This window comes from Peromyscus maniculatus, chromosome 4 (assembly GCF_049852395.1).
Source record: "Peromyscus maniculatus bairdii isolate BWxNUB_F1_BW_parent chromosome 4, HU_Pman_BW_mat_3.1, whole genome shotgun sequence".
NCBI classification, from domain to species: domain Eukaryota; kingdom Metazoa; phylum Chordata; class Mammalia; order Rodentia; family Cricetidae; genus Peromyscus; species Peromyscus maniculatus.
In genome coordinates this window covers 158,369,207-158,388,925 of record NC_134855.1, presented here as the reverse complement: position 1 = coordinate 158,388,925, position 19,719 = coordinate 158,369,207, and the positions used below count along the sequence as shown (strand labels likewise).

At 49.6% G+C, this 19,719-nt stretch overlaps 1 protein-coding gene across 2 annotated transcripts in view; it reads right to left on the bottom strand.

Moving 5' to 3' along the window:
• Nucleotides 1-19,715, bottom strand: part of Col20a1 (collagen type XX alpha 1 chain) — a 34,598-nt gene extending 14,883 nt beyond the window's left edge. For both annotated transcript variants that reach the window (XM_015995017.3, XM_076571375.1), the window contains exons 1-20: nucleotides 18,212-19,715; nucleotides 15,406-15,516; nucleotides 11,119-11,262; nucleotides 10,715-10,870; nucleotides 10,345-10,470; nucleotides 9,358-9,516; nucleotides 8,735-8,854; nucleotides 8,090-8,254; nucleotides 7,288-7,440; nucleotides 6,916-7,085; nucleotides 6,372-6,501; nucleotides 4,554-4,699; nucleotides 4,350-4,473; nucleotides 4,039-4,175; nucleotides 3,378-3,507; nucleotides 2,991-3,133; nucleotides 2,661-2,793; nucleotides 2,116-2,264; nucleotides 1,810-1,939; nucleotides 828-866 (exon numbers count right to left, since the gene is read on the bottom strand). In XM_015995017.3, coding sequence (XP_015850503.2) covers nucleotides 828-866; nucleotides 1,810-1,939; nucleotides 2,116-2,264; nucleotides 2,661-2,793; nucleotides 2,991-3,133; nucleotides 3,378-3,507; nucleotides 4,039-4,175; nucleotides 4,350-4,473; nucleotides 4,554-4,699; nucleotides 6,372-6,501; nucleotides 6,916-7,085; nucleotides 7,288-7,440; nucleotides 8,090-8,254; nucleotides 8,735-8,854; nucleotides 9,358-9,516; nucleotides 10,345-10,470; nucleotides 10,715-10,870; nucleotides 11,119-11,262; nucleotides 15,406-15,516; nucleotides 18,212-18,380 — 2,734 coding nt within the window. In that variant the 5' untranslated portion in view covers nucleotides 18,381-19,715. The remainder of the gene's footprint in view (nucleotides 1-827; nucleotides 867-1,809; nucleotides 1,940-2,115; nucleotides 2,265-2,660; nucleotides 2,794-2,990; nucleotides 3,134-3,377; nucleotides 3,508-4,038; nucleotides 4,176-4,349; nucleotides 4,474-4,553; nucleotides 4,700-6,371; nucleotides 6,502-6,915; nucleotides 7,086-7,287; nucleotides 7,441-8,089; nucleotides 8,255-8,734; nucleotides 8,855-9,357; nucleotides 9,517-10,344; nucleotides 10,471-10,714; nucleotides 10,871-11,118; nucleotides 11,263-15,405; nucleotides 15,517-18,211) is intronic.
• Nucleotides 19,716-19,719: the final 4 nt, after the last annotated feature.

The window sequence follows — 19,719 nt, the reverse complement described above, 5'->3', positions numbered from 1 at the left end:
GCCCCAACCTAGCTCCAAGGTTGCTCTCTTTAAGGAAGACCTTGCTGAATTCCCCTCTAGCCAGCACAGAAGCTTCAAGCAGCCTCAAGAGCCTGAGGACTCTCTATGGTTCAGACCCCTGCTACAGGCTGAGGCTGGCATACAAGTCACTGGGATGACCAGTGTCATGGTGGGTCCTCCAAGTACCAGCTCCTTTTACAGCATTAACTGGCACAACTCAGAGAGTGAAATCACACATGTATTTGGTGTTTAACTGTGCACAACTAGACCCAAGGGTGCAGAAGCTCAGCCTTTCTGGGGCCTATTTCAAGGCCCTGCATTCCACGGGCCCTACCATTCACTGATCTCACCACTCACCATCCTTGCCAGTTTCAGGGCAGTAGAAGTCCCAGACAGACTCTCTTGCTGGGATGTAGGTAACATACAGGCTTCATATCACAGAGCTCTGTACACTCTACTTTTAAGGCCCTCCCTTGGTGGATAGAATCCCCTGACATGCCTCATGCTAAGCATCTGTTCTCCACCCTCTTGCATAGTACTTATGAGGACTCCAGGCTTTGCATGACTTAACCCACATGCCTGGCAGCAGGGCCCTAGTGGAGCTAGCCAGCTCTGCCTCTGCCCTGCACATGCCGATATTAACTTTGGATGAAGCAGGAATAAAACTTCCCTGACAGCCTCGTGGGCTACCTGAGAAGGTACAGGAATTGATCAGTACCCTATGGTTGATCCTAGATCATGAAAGGTCTGTCCCAACCTTGGAAGGGTCAAGAAAAGCAGAGCAGGCAAATGACAGAGCAGAGCTGGCACAGATATACAGAACTTACCTGAGAGGGAACTGTCTGGGTGCAGGGCTGGACAGGCTGCTGAGAGGACACAGAGGGTCCGGTGAGTCACATCAAAGCTAGCCCAACTACCAAAAGGACCACTTCCCGGGCAATGTCAGGCCTCTGGTGACAAGGCAGACCGGCACAAGCCCCATTTTCCTCCTTTGTGCAATGCCCACCCTGAAGTCTCCATTCCTCACTGCCATGCCAGGACCTCACTGAGTGAGCAAGTACCCCTGCCTACCCTGTGCACCCAGGGCCAAAACCAAGGTTCCCTGGGGACCACACCCAAAAAGTTATGGGCCCAAAGTGAGCCCCAAGTACAGAAGGTAGGGCCAGGAAGATGACTGGATACAGTGAGCAGCACAGGCCTGGAGGCAGAGATACAGGCTGACCCTATAGCTAGATACAAGTCAGATGAAGTCACAGTCAGGACTCCAGGCATAATGGTCATCCACTGAGCAGTGAGGAACCAATCATCATAGGCATTTGGGCTATAACTGAATGATCCAAGATGGGGCACTAGAGTTGAGGCAGTGGTTTCATGGACTCTGAAGGCCTTATGCCCTGAGCAGCTGTGGCTCTCAAGTGATTCCTCACAGCTGAGTCTGCCCTTGTGGGTTAGAGGCTACCAGGCCACAAGAGACCTGACTATGTCCTGTGGCATCAAGGACAGGTCTCTCCTAGGTCAAACTCTCCATACTCTCTAGCCATTTCCCAGTCATTCTGATCCAGTCTGTTCTGTTTATTTTGAGTACCCCAACTCTCTGTGGCCTCTCCATAGTCTGTGTTGGGCCTGGGGCCTCACTGGCTCTGGGGTCCACTGATTTCTGAGGTCTCACTGATTCTAGTATCTGGCCTAGTCTGCGGTCTGACCAGATCTGAGGTCTGACTAGGTCTAGTATCTAGCTTGACCTTGAGTCTGGCTTGGGTTTAGGGTTTAGAAGGAGCTGCCTACTAACCAGTCTTGGTGCCTACTAACCTGTGCGGTATGTAGCAGACACTGCTATACTCTCCCCTGCTCCATAGACAGCTGAGACCAGGACTCTGTACTTGGTGGCAGACAGCAGGTCAGGAAGTACAACATGGCTCCTGGTGCTTGGCACAGAGATCTGGGGGGGGGGGGGTGAGGGGAGGCCTCTGAGCATTCCCTCTTAGACTGCCTTCTTCTTTCAAGGCTGTACTCCTTCTGCCCATCTTTCCCTCTATAAAGAAGCTGCTACCCACAAAGGATAGATAAAATCAGCATCTAAATCCCTGGGTAACTCCCTGCTCTTTATAGACTCACCGATTTCTCTGGTCCAGAGCCTGATGCCAGTGTATAGTTGAGCCGGTAATGTAGAACATGGCTACTTGGTGGTGTCCAGCTGACCTGTAGACTGTTGGGGGTCTCCGAGGACAAGACCAGGCTGGATGGGGGGCTCCTGCTTGCTGAAGCTATCCAGTGGCATAGACAATGTGGAATTCAAGGCTCTCCAGAATGGAGGTACCCATGGCCAGAAGGCCAGCCAGCCAACCAGCCAGTCCTCATCATTATCTTATGCTCTGCCCTGCCCAACCCTAACAATACCCCTGCTGAGTCCCCCAGTACTTCTAGGAGGTCTTGCACAGAATCTGTGTCACCCATGCTGGGGAATCTGGACCTTCGCCACACCAAGAGCCTGAACCCTTTATGGGCTTGGATCCAGTGGTCCAGCCCAGGGTCTCAGGGACTCAGGGAGCCTGCTTGCCAGTGGGAGTATGAGACCCCGGGCATGTGGATCCAGGAGGATCTGGGTCCCCTCTGTGCTGCTCCTGTCCCAAGCCCATCTGAATGGAAGAAAGGCCACCTACAGGGGATGTAGCGGAGGGACACAGGGTCACTGCGAGTGCCGTCCCTGTAGTAGGCAAGGATGGTGATCTCATATTCCACATGACTCATTAGGCCAGGTAAGATGGCTGTGTCAAGGGTCCCTGGGACAGAGATCTAGAGAAAGGAGAGTCCAGGGATCCACCTGAATCATAGGGAAACTCACCTCAAGAGGCCGGCTCACAGGCTATGGCAGACAGGTATTCCCAAGATATAGGACTTGGATGGACACACAGAGTCTAAGCCCCACTTGGCCTTAGGATCTGGGGCCATAGCAAATTCTCTGAAAGCTCATCTGCCCCTTGTCCCCTTACCTCATGGGCCTTCCCCTCTCCCAAGGGCATCCACTTGATTTGATAAACAAGTACACCAGACAAGGCGGTGGCCACCCATGACAGCTTGACTGCATCTCCCTGGAGCTCCGTTACAGACAGCTGGCTAGGACTGGGAGCTTTCTCTGGAAGATGGGGTGTAGAAATGGAGTCTAGAGTGCTGAACTGAGCTGTTGCTTTCCGATAAGGGTCAGTCATATTAAGGAATGTCCCTGACCTCTTGTCTCTCTGCAGACCTTCTATCACATCTGCCCAGATGCTGGTTCCCACCTGGCCTAGCACAGCCAGAACAGATGCCCAATACAGGCCCTTCAGCAGACCATAAAGACACAGTCCAGCTCCACCCCAACCTTGACTTCAATGACTCACTTGTGGTCACATGGCCAGTCAGCATGGAGGAACCAGCCCCGAAGTAAAAACAGGTGACTCGGACGATGTACTTGGTAGAGGAAGAAAGGGGACCCAAGGTGGCTGAGGTAGTATTTCCAGAAACCTGAGCCTGTGGGAGGTATACAGAGCAATCAGGTACCTGAGCCCCTGACAGGATGGGGACCCAGGCTCAGGACCTACAGCCATGGCTAGCCTATGACTCCCAAAAGAGGAAAAATGTGATCAGCTGTGGATCCCCAGAATGGCTCATGAGTGGAGACTCCTCTCCCTGCCTCACCTTTTAACTCCACAAGCCATTCCACCTCTAAATCTGGCGTGGCCACAGTCTTAGCATGACATCACTATTGCATGTATGTACACATGTGTGTGCATGTGTCTTTGCTTCAAGTCTTCCCCCAATTCCTGACAGACACAGCCTCCTTGAGGGCTGGGACATTATCAATACTGTGTCCTTTGCACCATCTCAAAGGCTGTGTAGCAGGAGGCTAAACAGATATGGAATTAAGGTGTCCATAGGAAGAACATGTGGAGCGAGAGCCTAAGGATGTGCTAGGCTTCCAGTGCCTGTGTGAATGCTCAATCAACCTAGGATTCCGAGTCCCCCAAGAGGCCCTTGGGATTTTTGAGCCCCTGCTCTTACCTGCCCAGAGTGGCTGCCATCACTGGAGACATAGCTGACCTTGACCAGGCGCACAGGCCTCTGGGCTTCCCAGGACACACAGGCTGAGTTGTAGCTCACATCTGAGAAACTCAGGTGTCTTGGGGGCCCTGGGGCAGCTGCAGAGCATAACAAGGCCTTAGGGGCTGGCATTGCTATGCTTGGGACTGGGAAAAGGAAGTGCTAGGACTGAAGAACATATGGGGCATCTGTGGTCACCTACCCTGGAACAGGCTAAAAAAATAGAGCCGAGCATCTACTATGTGAACAAGTGGCCTGGGAAGGATACTCACTGGTCCTGGCATTGATGCTCCGGACCTCACTGGCCTCTGGTCCCCGAAGGCTCTGCACTGAAATCTCATAGTCCCTGCCCGGCTCCAGGCCATCCAGCAGTACCTCAGGCTGCCCCACGTGTACCTGGCAGGGATATGGCAACACATGTCTCAGCACCAAGCCCCACCATCTGCCCCACCTGTCTCCCTGCCCCCACCTCTCACCTCTCTCCTCTGCTCCTCCCCAGGGGAGGCAGCCAGCAAGTACTGCACCAAGTACTGAGTAGCTCCAGCAGAGGGCTGCCAGGTGAGGTGGAGGGTTCTTGGTGTCACTGAGGCTAGGGTTAGTGCCCCCGGTGGAGGCAGGGGTGCTGGGGAGGGGATGACCATCAGGGGACTCTTGCGAGTGTGGCATATGCAGAACTCATAAACATAAACAAAGGAACCCCTCTTTTTTCTAATGATAAGACTTTCACTAGGTAAGGTTATACAGATAGGGCACAGCCAGGTAGGCAACCACCAATCAGAGCACAAGATTGAGTCACTTGTCTTAAATGTCAGTGGACTCTGTTTTTCAGCTCACAATTCTGGGGGAGCCAGATCATCTTACTGGCCTAAAGCAATTTGCTACAAAGGTAGTGAAGGATGTAACCTCCAGGTTGAAACACACACACACACACACACACACACACACACACACACACAACATGTAATACATGAAGCCATTCCTGTGAATGACCGGAAGAGGCAAATCTAGGGGCAGAGTGGAGTCGAGGTTGCCAAGGCTGAGTAAAGGACCTGGGGTGCCAATGTAATGTACAGTTTCCTTGGGGAACAAATATGATCTATGATGGCCTTAGTGTAAACAGGCTTGAATATACTGTGCTGTTGAATAATCCTTCTGTACACTGTGTGAATATATGTCTATATGATTGGTTTAATAAACAAGCTGACTGGCGAACAGCTGAATAGGATAAAGTTAGGCAGGAAAGCCAAACTGAGAATGATGAGATGAAGAAGAATGGAGTCAGAAGAGATGCCTGTCTTGAAAAAAATCCAAAAAAAAAAAAAGAAAGAAAGAAAGAAAGAAAGAAAGAAAGAAAGAAAGAAAGAAAGAAAGAAAGAAAGAAAGAAAGAAAGAAAGAAAAGAAAATGAGGTAACAAGCCATGAGCCATGTGGCAAAGCATAGATAAGAAATATGTGTTAATGTAAATGTAAGAGTTAACTAATAACAAGCCTGAGCTATTGGCCAAGCATTTATAATTTATATTAAGTTTCCAAGTCAATTATTTGGAAAGTGGCTGTCAGTTATTGGGGAGCAGGCTGTTAGGACAGGAAAACTCTACCTACAATACTGTTCTTTTTTGTTTGTTTATATTTTTGTCTTTTGAGACAAGGTTTCTGTTTGTAACCCTGGTTGTCCTGGAACTCACTATGTAGAACAAGTTGGCATTAAACTTACAGAGATCCACCTGTCTCTGACCCTCTAGTTCTGGGATTAAAGGTATGTCCATCACACCTGGCAAAGTCCTGTGTTTGCTATCCCATGTTCCCTGTAAGTGGGTGAGCATGAGTATATGCATTCTATCTCAATGCAGCTGTTATCCAGGAATCATGGTGGGTCCAGCAACAGCTGAGAGCTAGTGGCCTCAGCCATGTGCTGTTGTTAGACAGGATGGGAGTCTTAGGATATCTTTTTGTTTGTTTTTTGTTTTTCGAGACAGGGTTTCTCTGTGTAGTTTTGGTGCCTGTCCTGGATCTCACTCTGTAGACCAGGCTGGCCTCGAACTCACAGAGATTCACCTGCCTTTGCCTTCTTAGTGCTGGGATTAAAGGCATGTACCACACCACCAGGCTGCTTTAGGATATCTTAAGCAGCAGTAGTAATGAGCCATGTGCGACACCACTGCATTCAAAAGAGGATACCAGGGTCAGAGAGGCTTGGAATGGAGGCTTGTGGGAGCAATTCAGACCCAGGTTTACCTGTAGTTGTGCCCTGATAGTCCCCAAGGGGCAGGACTAGACAAAGGTCACCCCTCTACCTGTGGTTGCCCGGCCTTGCAGGCTCTTGCCAACCCCACTCTCATAGACAGGAAGCACAGAGACCAAGTATTCTGTGTTGGAGGTCAGGTTTCGAAGCTCCATGGATGAGACAGGTCCCTCCACCACCACCTGGGCAGGAAAATCCCATCAACAGGGTATAGGCTTGGGAGACGTGGTACCATCATCCTGAGACATTAGGTCCCTCCACAGAACAGAGTAGCACCAGCCACCACAGACACAGGAGAGATAGTAAAACAATGCATTTGTCTATCAGTATGTCATCAAAACCACATCCAGGTGTCTGCAGTCACTGCCCAGCACTCCTCACCCTGACTTGGTCTGATTGGGTGCATCTGTATATAGCTACCCACTCCCAACCCCACCCTCCTTGGCTTTCCTTTCTCATGTGGTCTTAATCATCTGTAGACCTTCATTCTAGTGCTCATCCATAGCTCAGCAGAACCCACCTGAGCCATGCTGGTAGAGTCCTGTCAGCTGCCCCAGCTTCCAAGGAAAGGCTGAACCAGGGCCCCCCCCCCTTACCTCCTTGGGGGTACCACCCCTAGAAGGCTGCCATACAATTAGATACTTGAGGGGTGGGTATAAGGCCGGAGTCCAAGACAGGTGGACACTGGATGAGGTGACGTGGGTCAGGACCAGTCGGGTGGGCATGGGGAAGGGGTCCAGGGCCAGAGTAGCTGCTGCTGGCTTGACTATGGGGAAAGGTGGTCAGGGAACAAGTAAGCACATCTATTTGCTCCCCCTGGTGGCCATGTACAGGAGGGATGGGAAAATCCTCTCAACATATCCAAGGACAGATTTCCCCAGGTTTAATCTACAGACCCTCATGAGCCATGGAAATTGGTGTGGCTCCAGTCTCCCTGTCCCGTGGTCACTGTGGTGTTGTATTCTTACCTGGGCCCCTGCCCTGGATTTTTTGGCAAATGAGGCGGCTGAGCAGAGCAGCTAAGGTGGCCAGCTGAGGGAAGTCCAGCACATTGTGGACAGTGATGTCCAGTGGCTGGGATGCCAGGAGCTTCAGCTCGGCTTCATCGGCATTCTTCACACCTGCTTTGGGGGAGTGTGTGCCAATCTCTCTGAGACCCTGATCCTATTTACAGACAGGACCATAGAGGAGAGACCTGCCAGAGTCCCCAGCATATGGGAGGGCACAAACTGATGCCATGTGTCCTAGATCCCATGGGGTATCAGTGGAACAGGAGAGGCCAGGAGAGGCCAGTGTGCTTAACTCTGGGAGCTCTGGGAAGAGGACCAGACTATGTGGATGCTGGTGCCAGGTGCCCACGAAAGAGGGGAATCCTGGGGAGAGAGAGCCTCCTAGAACAACTTGAAGTTTCCTTCCCATCAAACAGGGCAGTGAGTGTGGTTGATGCCCCAGGGAGCACCAGGAACAATCCTTGCTTGGGGGGCAGAGGGGGAAGGTAGAAGGGTTGTCAGACACAAGTCAGCTGCCAGGCAGGGGACCAGTTTGAAGGCTACTTGGCCGTGTGAGTTGAAGGGTGGCAAGGAGTTAGGGGAGTGTCGTGCAAAGCAGGCAGGAACAGACTTTGCAGATGCTGCTGCAAGGTGCAGCCATGCACCTCTAGGGAGCAGGACTTACTCTCTGGGCTCTATGGGTGTGGAATGTGTCTGTGACCCAGAGCCCACCCTGGCCATAAGCATTCCAGCCCAGGGCCCAGGCACTATGTGGGCTCACCCACGACAAAGACATCAATGTCCTGATCCTTAAGAATTCGGGCAGCTGTGCGCACATCATCCTGGGACTTGCCATCTGTCACCAGAATCAACACCTTGGCTACCTCTGGACGGGCACCTGCTGCTGGCTTCAGGTTCTGACCCAGGACATGGGTTAGGGCGAGGCCTTAGGAACATCAAGGACAAAGTGACAGGCAGCCACTAGGACTTCCTCCTCAGGTACCTTCTCAACCACGGCTGCTCCCAGCACTTGATCCCAGGGCTCTCTGTTCACATGTCTTGTCTGTCCTGCTTGTCAGGCTAAAGACACTTGAGATCAGGGACAGCTCCTCCTGTAGAGGGTACCCATAACCCAGCAAGGCCACGCTTATGTCTTCTAAGAAGCCACCTGCAAGGCTGACTGTCCAGCTGAGTGGGACCCTGACAGAAGCTGCCTATGAACAGTGCAGACACTTACTCTCAACAAGATGCCGAAAGTTCTCCACTTTTGCTAAATGTTGGGGCGGGTGGTAGAGGTCGAGTTTGCTCCCTGAAGTGTGAAGTGGGCTCAGCACCCACCCATCGCGCAAATGTTCACGGGTGGAAGGGGCATAAAAGGAGGTTGGCCAGAGGCTTCAGAACAGCCAAACCCAAGGCCCAGGCATACCTGTGAACGTGTTTCCTCCCCTGTAGCGGAGGCTGTGCACTGCAGCCAGCACCTGCTCCTTGGTGTGGAAGGACTTCAGGTCCCACTCGGTCTGGGGGGCTCCACTGTACTGAGTCAGACCTGGGGGTGGACTCTGGTTGCTGGGCTGAGGGTTTTTTGTTTTGTTTTGTTTTTTAATCTCTGTCTTTTTTTGCAGCACCAAGGGGCTAGCATGCTAGGCAAGGGTGCTACTGCATCCTCAATGCCAGGGCTGTTTAAAGACCATATCTACAGAGTTGCCTGCTCTGGGTACAGTCTTTGTGGGTCCCATTCCCAGGAAAAGACACATTTTCAGGGCCCAAGGCTTTCATAGGGGTATCATCAGAGGGGCTGACTGGGAGCCAATCATTCCTGCAGACTATAACAGCAGCCCTGGTTCACAGGGAAAGGGAATCAGACACATGATCCGATCCAGACAAGTAGGCTTCCATCAGCCAGGTTTCTCAACTCTCTTGGCCGGCTTATGGACTCTGGGAGGTTATAGCATTTCCCATCCTATTATGAGGGCAGCTACTCCCCTTCTGCTGGTGAGGACTTAAGAGGTCCAATTTCCCCCAAGGCAAGGCAAAGGAGGTGGTACCTACCTACTTGGACTTTATCTGGTCCTATTTCAAAAGGTGTGATGATGCTGGCCAGGAAGTCTTTGACCTGCTGGAAGTGGCTGTGACCGATGCTCCAGGACCCATCCACCAGAAAGATTATATCAGTAGGAGTTGGGGGTGTGCAGCGGAACTGGGTGTCAGCTGTGGCAGGTAAGGATGGGTGAGACTTATGTCCTCCCCAGGACACCTGAGGTATTGTAGACCTGACTGAAATCCTCAAAATATCCTTCCCTGGGATCTTGGGGGCAAGGGTTTCTAAGGACTTTGTGTCTTACCAGGTTTAGAAAAGCTCTCATGCATCCTAATTTGGGGTTTCAGCTCTTCTAAGTCCCCGCAGAGAGGGCTGATCACAGTCTCAGGTCTAGGGGTCACCTATGCCTTCCAAGGCCCTTGGCAGCACTATGTCTGAACCTGCAAATTTAGTTCCTGAGCTGATCAGGCTCCAGCATCTACATTTCCAGGCCCAGTTGCCTGTAGGTGGGCACCAGTCATGGGCAGGAGTGTTAGCACCACAGATAGGCCAAACTGGGTAAATTGGCAGGAAGATCGGGCAGTGCTAGTAGCAACCAGAAACTACTTCTGTGGCCTCGGGATCTTCCATCTTTATGGATAAAATGCTCCCTGGGGCCCCATCAATTGACACAAACTGCACCTGGCAGGCCTTACAAGATTTCTAAACACAGCCAGGTGATTCCTCTGTGGCTTCTGATCCTCAGTCTAAAGGGGGAGGCCCAGGCATGCCTGTAAGGCCCTCAATAGGAGGGTAACACTGTAGTAGAAGACCCAATCCATAACAACACAATAGGGCACAGGGCCTGGCCAGGAGGAAGTAATACCCAAGTCTGAGGACAGAAGCCCTCCCACAGCTCCGTGTTTGGTGGAGAAAGTAGTGTCCTCCTGATATGAGGGGGGACAGGTGAGAAGATACCCTCACTGCATCTGACCCCACAGTACAGAGAGTCACCTTACCTAGCTTCTCTCGCTTTCCCACAGAGTCTGCAATGTGGCTCTGCCTCTCCAGGTCTGTGGTTGGCTGAGTGGGATCCTGTACTCCAAGGCCCTGCTTGAGTTTCCTCTGATCCTTATTGGCCACTCCTGGGGGCAGGGGGAGGGGTCACAGCTGCTACCATGCACCTCCCAGACCTAAGCTAGGGCTCTGGGGTACCTGGCCCCTATACTCGAGATTGTGAGTCCAGGAATATGACTGATAAGCCTAAATCAAAGCTAGAGCACATGGTCAAATACAAACAAGAATTTCTGGCCATATGACGAGAGTCACAAGAAGCTTCAGAAGGCTCTCCTCACTCCCAGGGTTTGATCTCACTCCACTCTGACCCACCAAGAATGGGCTGGTCTCTGCTTGAGGTGAAGGCAATACTGGCCTCAGGTGTTTTCTCAGGGTCTGAGGCCCCCAGAGGGAAGGAGGTGAGTTCCGGGGTGGGTTCCACCAGTCTCTGACTGCCTCTGCTCAGAGAGTGGCTCTTCAGATCCTCAACTGCAGAGAAAGGAGGGACTGACTGTCAGGACACCAGCCCAGAGTGGGAGCAAGGGCTTGGGGTTTGAAGGTTTATGGACCTCCCAGACCTGCCCACCTCATGGGAGGAGAGCAGCGATGTCAGGAACAGGAAACAAGACCCAAGTACCTTACAGGCAAAATGCCTCAGGTCACAAGCCCAGGCCATGAGCTCCCAACCTGGAGGCCTTCCACTCACATCCACCCCATCTGTGTGCAGGAGGACTTACTCACAAACTCCCTTCGTGCCAGAAGGACAGGCCCAGAGTCAGTGAGCTCGAAGATCTGCAAGGTGTAGCCCTTGGAAGGGCTCAGGCCACCCACAGTGGCCTTAGGCGTCTTGGTGGTTAATATCAGCTCCTGCTCCAAGTCCCCTAGGTGGAGGTGGAGAATTGTTGAGGTTGCCAAATTTACAATACATGTGTTCATACATGTGGGCTGATGTGTATGCATGCTGACATGTGTTTACTGTACATGTTTGTGCATATACATTTGCATATGTACTATGTGTGGAATGCAAAAGTGTATATGTGGATGTGAGTGGATGTTTATATGTGTGTGTTTTGCATGTTCACATATATATGGAATGTATGAATGTGTGTGTGAATCCTAAGGTAATATTCATGTATTCATGTACATGTGGCTAGGTATATGTACATTGCATGTGTGCATTGCATGCATGTAGGTACACAAATGGGCATGTGTGTATGTATGAGTTATGCATGCCTTTCATGCATGTGTACCATACATGTATATATATACATGCCTATGTGTACATATGGGTGTGTGCATTGGGTGCCTTGAATGTATGTGTACCATACACCTATCCTTACATATGCACATGTGTACATGGATTATGTATATAATGTAAGAAATCATCCAAACTAATCCCTCTTGAGGTTAGGGAAGAGAACAGGATGAGGGTTGGATTGGAGAGCCAGGGATGGGAAAGGAAAGAAGTTCTGTCAGGGAAGAAGTTTCTTCTTCAAAACCTCTGCAGCGGAGCCTGTCCTGTGGGGAAAGGTCCACTTTTCCTGCTCTGGAATGCTGTCATCTAAAGACAGGGATGGATCCCAGTATTAAAAATCACAGCCAGGCCTGGTGGTGCATGCCTTTAATTCTACCCATTGAGAGGCAGAGACAGGCAGATCTCTGTGAGTTCAAGGCTAGTGTTGTCTATATAGCAAATTCCAGGCTGGCCAGGACTATACAATGAGACCTTGTCTTAAAAAAAAAAAAAAAGTCATACTATTCCAAAGAGAACTATGTGGGGGCAGGTGGGGTGGAGCTGAAAGAAGTGACCTCATAATGGAGCTGGGAGGTATAACGAAACTTATGGACATACTCACAGAGCCTCTGGGTCTCAAACACCAGGGAATAAAAACACTTCCCACCTGGGAGGAATACAACAAGGTTTTCAAAAAGTGGGCAATCCCCAGACCTGCACCCAGTCCCACAGTAGGCAGTGGCCAGACAGGGAGGCATGGGCTAACATGCTTCTGTAGTTTATAATAATGTTAGCAGAAGATGGGTTCCAGCTGGCTGTGGTGGCACAGACCTGAAGTCTAAGCATCAGGGGACTGAGGCAGAAGAATTGATGAGTTTAAGTCTAGCCTGAACTATGGAGTGAGACCCTATCTCAATTAAATAAAGAAAGGAAAACAAACTAAGATATGAGCCCACCTTCATAGATGTTATGAGATTTAATATATCTACAGAATTAGGATTCACGAAGCAGGATAGACAGAGATGTGATGTTCGGTGGTTGCAGCGCCACCCATGAAACGTGACACAGCTATCAGGCTTGCTACATGTTTATAAGGATGTGTGCTGCTGTGTCTAAGGTGGTCACCAGGACATGAACTCTTCATCCTACACCTGCCAGCCAGCCTTAACTCTACAGTAGAAGTAAGCACTGTGGACAGCCATCTGCCATAAAACAGAAACACCATACCACTAGCAACAATCTTCACTAGCAAATACAGCCCAACTTGAACCTGACCAAACTTCAGGATCCAACTACCAATCTGCAGGAGACACAGGGGAGAGAGGGATAAGTCATACAGCTTCTCAAAGATGCCATTGCTAGACAAGGACACAGGGATCTGGCTTCTCCTACAAGTAAATACCAAGGGGAAAGAAGAGAGGAAAAATTATGAGATGCACAGGACTAGTAAGATGTATGTATACCTCAGCCTAGTGTGTGGTGCATGCACACTTGGCAATCTCAGTATTCAGGAGGCTGAGGCGAGGGAATTGTGAGCTCAAGGCCAAGCTAGGCTACACAGAAAGACCCCATCTCGGGGGAGGGGAGGAAGAAAGGTATACTCGTTTGGGGTCCTAATTAAGACTGCTCAATTGTAGAAGGTATTTATTGGATGAGCTGCAAAGTTGTGGTTTTAATGTGGAGGCATACCAATAGCACTTGAGCTGTGTTTGAGTCCTTCCTTCTTCAAGGTGAGCAAACACAGATAGACTTATACAATGTCTCAGCTTTGCTTTAAGATAATGCAAGGAGGGAAACAAAGCCGGGCACCACATTACCTGTGGAGCTTAGTGCTGAACACCAGGCTCCATCACACTCTGCTGCCTTCCAGGTATTTAAATTTTTCCATAAAAATCTTAGACCCAAAGAAGAAGAGAATAAAAGTATATAAAAAGAAAACAAATTGGAAGAGTGTAGACTTAAAGCCAAATAAATCAATTACTTTGTTAAATAAAAATAGATAAAATGTTTCAACTAAAAGATAAAGATTGGCTGGGCTACCAAGTGAGCTCCAGGAAAGGCGCAAAGCTACGCAGAGAAACCCTGTCTCGAAAAAACCAAAAAAAAAAAAAAAAAAAAAAAAAAAAAAAAAAAAGATAAAGATTGGGGTTGAAAAGACGGCAGGCAGTTAAGCGCATGGGCTACTCTTGTAGAGGATGAAGTTCAGTTCCTAGGCTATGTTGGGTAGCTCACAGCTGCCTGTAACTCCAAACCCAGGAGTATCTGTCTCCTCTGGCTTTTGAGGGCACCTGCACTCATGTGCATGTGTGCGTACACACACACACACACACACACACACACACACACACACACACACACAAATTTAAAAAGACATTGTCTCACTGGCTAAAAAGAACGCTCTGTTGCTATTCATTTAGAAGCTTTTCTAAATAAAAAAGAAAAATCAGAAGAGTGTAGATTTAAACTCAAATCAATTACTTTGTTATTGATTTTATTAGTATTATGTTATCTATTTTATTAGTATTTTATAAGATATTTTTTGGCTTTGTTGATTCACTTCATTTTATGTTTTTTTATTTCTATAATTTATTCTCTTTTCTATCATTTCCTTCTAGTCTACCTGAATTTCTATATAACTTAATATGGATGCTTACATTCTTAGTTTTTCTTTTTTCCTTTTTCAATACTGGGACTCAATCACACCAGGGCCTTACATAAGCTGGACAAGCACTACCACTGATCTACATCCCCATCCCTGCAATTTTTCTTTTATAACTAATAGAGCTAAAGCTAGTCATCTTCCTCTAAGTCATAGGAAAAAAAACTAAAGACAGCATCTATGTAGCTCAGGTCAGCCTTGAACAGGGGGATACTCTTGTCTCGGCCTCCCAAGTATTAGAATATAGATGTAACCTCACCACACACAGCTTGTAAGCCTTTCCTGTGTCATCATGACCCTGCCCCTGTAACTGGAAAACTAACTGCTCTCTCACATGCTCACTGCATGCAGGATCCAGGCTATTCTTAAAACCCCTGGGAGTCACTTCTTCAAAGCATGTATCCTGAGCACCTTGTGTGTGTGCTCATGCTGGATATAGGGGAATACAGAGGCCTCTCCTACTGCATCTGCTCCACATGATTGAGGCTGACAGGGGAAAGGAACATAGGAAATGCAGAAATAGCCCTGCCAGAGAGTGGGAGCCACTGGATGGTGTGAGGAGATGCTAGCTGGAGCAGGCTCAGTGACCACCTGTTAGGAAAGCACCATTCCCATTGCTTTTCTTACGTGGAAAACCTTGGTCCTACAGTTGTGAATGAAATGCACTGTCTCTTCTAGTAAAGCATTAAATGAGACAAAGGAGTTCCATCTTTAAAGAAATTTGTCAAAAAGGCACATCTGGGAGGAAAAGTCCCTGTCCGCCATTCAGCCTTTTCCTAAGATCCAAGTTTGTGTTCAAGGTTGCATCATACTCTCAGAAGTTGTCCTCTGTTAATCAGCTGTTGTTTTAAGTTAGCCCATCTGTAAGAATGTGAGACCCAGTTCTGATCACAGAGTGCAGTACAACACTTCTTTGGTTAGGAACAAAAATACAGTGGGGCCCCTGACTGGGTGTACTCACTTACTTGCTTGCTTAAGCTTGGCTATACACCATTCTGCAGAAGTAAAATTTCATGCTTTGCCAAAATACTTTGGACTGTGTGGTCATTTTCTTGAGACCCTAGACCCGTTTCTGACAGTCCTAACAGGGAAGAGGCGAGAAAGCCTGGTAGGGAGACATGAGCTCCATACCTTCCATAGGTGTCACCTGCACCAAGTAGCCAAGGCCACTCCGCTCTGCTTCCCTCCACTTCATCTGCAGCTGGTCCTCGGGTAGTACTGCCAACCTCAGACGGCCACTTACTGTAAAAACAGGGTCGGAAGTTGGGGTGCGAGACAGACTTACCAGTGACCAAACAGAGGGAGGCCTTCCCTAAGAGGTTTGAAGGGACATAGCCCTAGGTGTCTGAAGAGTCTGTGGCCCCACGAAGATCTGTGGAAGAAAAATCCTACATCCTTGGGATTATCTATGACAAGGCCACACTGTTAGCTTCAGCAGGAGGGAGTCTAATTCCACCCAAGGGAAAGCTCCTGCTGCAAAGGAGGCTCAGATCAGTACCCGGGGGGCAGTGTCTGCCATGTGATGACTAGAGGTGCAGAGATAAAACAGTAGCTGCTGACCCACTGCCCAAGGTCTTAGAAGCTGCCTTGGGTCTCCTAGTCTCAAGAAAGACTGTAGAAGCAGCTGTGCTTCTGAAGACACTCCCCCGGCCCCACAACTGCCAAAGTCATGCTAGGTTGATGCATCCTTTGTGGGCAGACTAGTTAAAGGACCTCAGCTGGAAATGTGGTGGTGGCTGTCTGCTTATGTGCACTCGGCATGTCTGTGTGCACCTGTGCCTATATGTGGGCACGTGTAGGATGCACACCAAAAGCCCTAGGGATGGCAGTATGATGGTTAGTATTGTCAGCTTGACAGAATCTAAAAATCAGATTTCGAGTACACCTGTGGAGGATTATCTTGATTTTGTTGGCTGATGTTAACAATGTGGGAAGACACATTTTAATTGTAGATGGAACTACTCCTTTGGCAGGAGATCCCAGACTACATGACACTGAGGTAGTGAGTTGAGCACAAGCATACATTCGCTCCTCTTTGCTTTCTGATGGTGGATGCAATGTGATCAGCTGCTTCCAGCTCCTGCTACCTTGACTTCCCTGCCATGAAGAACTATACCTTGACTGTGAGCTAAAATAAACCCTTTCTCCCTTCAGCTTTTGTCATGGCAACAGGAAAAGAAACAAAGACAGGGTAATCCTGTCATGGAAGAGGGGGAACCCATGGTCAATGGGGAGAAGGCGCAGTGGGGTCTGTGCAGACCTCCCAGAAAGCTTCCGGACTCTGTGGTGCAGGCAGCTATTTTTGGGAAATGGGGACAGAGGCCTCTTCTAGTCTCCTCAGCATGTGCTGGGGAACAGAAAGATGGGCAAAGACTGAGGGTGTCTGCAACAGACACAATGACCCATTCAGAATGAACTGTTTCCGGATGGGCTTGGCTGCTCAGACAGTGATCTGCTGAAAGGCAAGAATGTGTCAGGATAAGGTGGGGGCTCTGACAGGCCAGCTGTGAAAGGGGCCCCCAATTCTGCCCATGAAGAGCCTTCTGTTTCTCCCCTCTTCCTGCAATGTGTTAGAGGCTTTTTAGAACTTCCCTCTCAGAGATAGCACAGGCACGTGTTCCCCTCCCTAACCTCAGCTGCGCCTCCCAGCTGGTTGCTGAACATGTGGACCCTGTCTCTTTGATTAGACTCTGAGACCCCAGCCCACCCAAGCCATGCAAAGGGCTGATGAGGAGCAGCCTGTCATGCTGAGACCTGAGGTGGGGGAGCAGTGCATTTGTGGGTCTTGCAGAATCACTTAAGTTGGTCATACAGTAAAGGCTTCCTTTTTTTTTTTTTTTTTAGTTTTTTGAGATAGGGTTTCTCTGTGTAGCTTTGCGCCTTTCCCAACACTCGCTTTGGAGACCAGGCTGGCCTCAAACTCACAGAGATCCGCCTGGCTCTGCCTCCCGAGTGCTGGGATTAAAGGCGTGCACCACCACCACCACCACCACCCGGCAAAGCTTTCTTATTGAAATCCCAGCTCACAAGCCCACCTTGGGGTTTCTCTGTCTGAACAAAGGGAGCTGAGGGACATTCCCATATAGCAGTCACCTCCCTGGATGAGAAGACATGCTGGGAAATGAAGTCTGCTGGGCTCCAGGCCAACCTGAGTTGGAACCCCTACAGTGCAGTGGGTAGTAGTGGCAGGAAAAGATGTTCTTAACTTGGGTGAGGCTAGACCTTGATGTAACCCCAGAAACAGATTCAAACCAGCCAGGTGCTAGGAGGGACATACATATTGCTCCTGGGAGCCAGGTGTAGTCATGAGCGTGAAAGCTATAGGGACACAGCAGCCTGCCTTCCAGGGATCCGCAGCAGCTCCACAAGAAGGAGTCTGCAACACAGACCCTCCCCAAGTGCACATCCCTTGGAGGGGATAGAAAACACCAGGAGAGCCTTTCCCAGGGAGAGCAGTTGGAGTGGCCAAAGAGGAAGGGACCAGATGGAAACTCTTGTCTCAAGACTTGTACAGAGTAGAGGGATGCACCACCTATCTAAGACAACACAGGAAGGCGTTTCTGTCTTAGAAAGGAGGAGGCAAGAATCTTGCTCTCTATTAAATTGTGTGTGTACTATCTGAAACAACGTTGAAAGGTTTACAGAATAACTAAGCAAAGCATTGATACAAGATTAAATTTGAAGTATGCCAGTAATCTTGAAAAAGCTGAGACAAAAAAAAAAAAAAAGGCCTCCCCAGGCAAGGCTGAAAGACCACAAGGCCAAAGGTCAAGACAAAAGCTAAGAATGAGGACTCTCTCCCTTTGTTCCGACAGCTTGCCTGTTGCTGCAACAGCTCTTATATAGGCATTTAATCTGCGAGGAAATGCCAGTTACAGAAGGTCAAAGGCTTACAGCAGGGTTCCTCCTGCAGGCAGCGGGGGCATTGTCTCCTTACCTTGTCCCTGCCCCAGTGCCAAGGTGGCACCCAACAACATCCAGAGGCAGAAGTGGAGGTAGGAGCCTCGGAGGCTCATGATGAGCAGCCTGTGGGAGGAGAGGCCACAGCCCTTCACTACTAATTCATCTGTCTGCCCCCTCCCTGACCAGAAAGCTAGTTTTTCCATCCATTCCCATGGAGCAGCAGGATGTCTCCACAGACATGTGTGTGCCCAGAGGCCTATGATTTGTCATTATGGGGATGGTGACAGAGACTGAGGATCTAAGACCAGCCCTGAAGCCATACTAGGCCACCCCACTGAACAAAGGGCCCTTAACTGCACAGCTTCCCTGTGTGCTCCAAAGTGCCCTCTGCAGGGAACCAATTCCCCGAGTGGGGTCCAGTGCAGCACACCTGCCCGTGCCCCTGCTGGTGTTCACATCCACAACAGATGTACAGTGGGGATCACCTAGGGTGGCAAGAACTTGGGGCCCCAGGAACCCCACATGGTACCTGGGATTGGCTTGCACAGAATCCTACCATTAAGGCCCTCACATTAGGTGGCTTGCCCTCAAGCAAAGGAGACATTTAAGACCAAATTCTGATTAGAGCAGATGCAGGAGGGCACATCAGGGACACCGGGTAGGCATGAGAAGTATTGGGAAACCTTTGAGATCTCTCAGAAGTTGGGAAACAATGCTTGAGAGGCCAATGGGGTAGAGGTCCAAGAGTCCACTGCCCAGGGGTGGCACTTTGGAGGAGGGGACACAAGCATGACCCAGTCTAGAATGTGTGAATCTGAGGTGACCAGAGTCCTGAGGAATCCAGATACCCCACCCCACTGAACAAAGGACCTGTAACTGCACAACTTCCCTGTGTACTCAAGGGTACCCTCTGAAAGGAAAATCCAGCTCTCCTTGAGCAGGGCCCAGGCCTGCAGGAAGGCAGAGCACTGGTTCTCAACCTAAGTTGTGACCCCAGATGGTTTGAAAAGCCCTTTCATAGGGATGGCCTAAGGCCACTGGAATACAGATACTTACCATTCATAACAGTAGCAAAACTAGTTATAAGTAGCAACAAAAATAATTTTATGGTTGGGGGTCACCACAGCATGAGGAACTGTATTAAAGGGTCGCAGCATTAGGGAGGTTGAGAACCACTGCCCTAGAGTGAATATACGTATCCATCTTGGGAATTAAAACTAAGGTCTCAGTGCTATGGACCACTGTCCCATCTGTCTACAGGACCCACATAGATGGCCCTGACCTTCTGGACTTTTGGCCAAGGTGGTCACAGTTGATAAGCCTCCCTCTGCTGGACACGTCTTTTTTGTATACCCACAGTTCCAAGTGTCATCTGAGATCCTCACAGGATCCCGAGAACCTGCTTAGGTGTCCAGGCTGGACTTGGTCTCTCTACTTGTGAGGTCTCGGCACCTATCCCAAACTTTCCAAAAGGTCAAAGTCACCCTCCAGTATAGCCCTGAATGGATTCTCCAGTGGCTCCCTCACCCACCCACCCAGCCC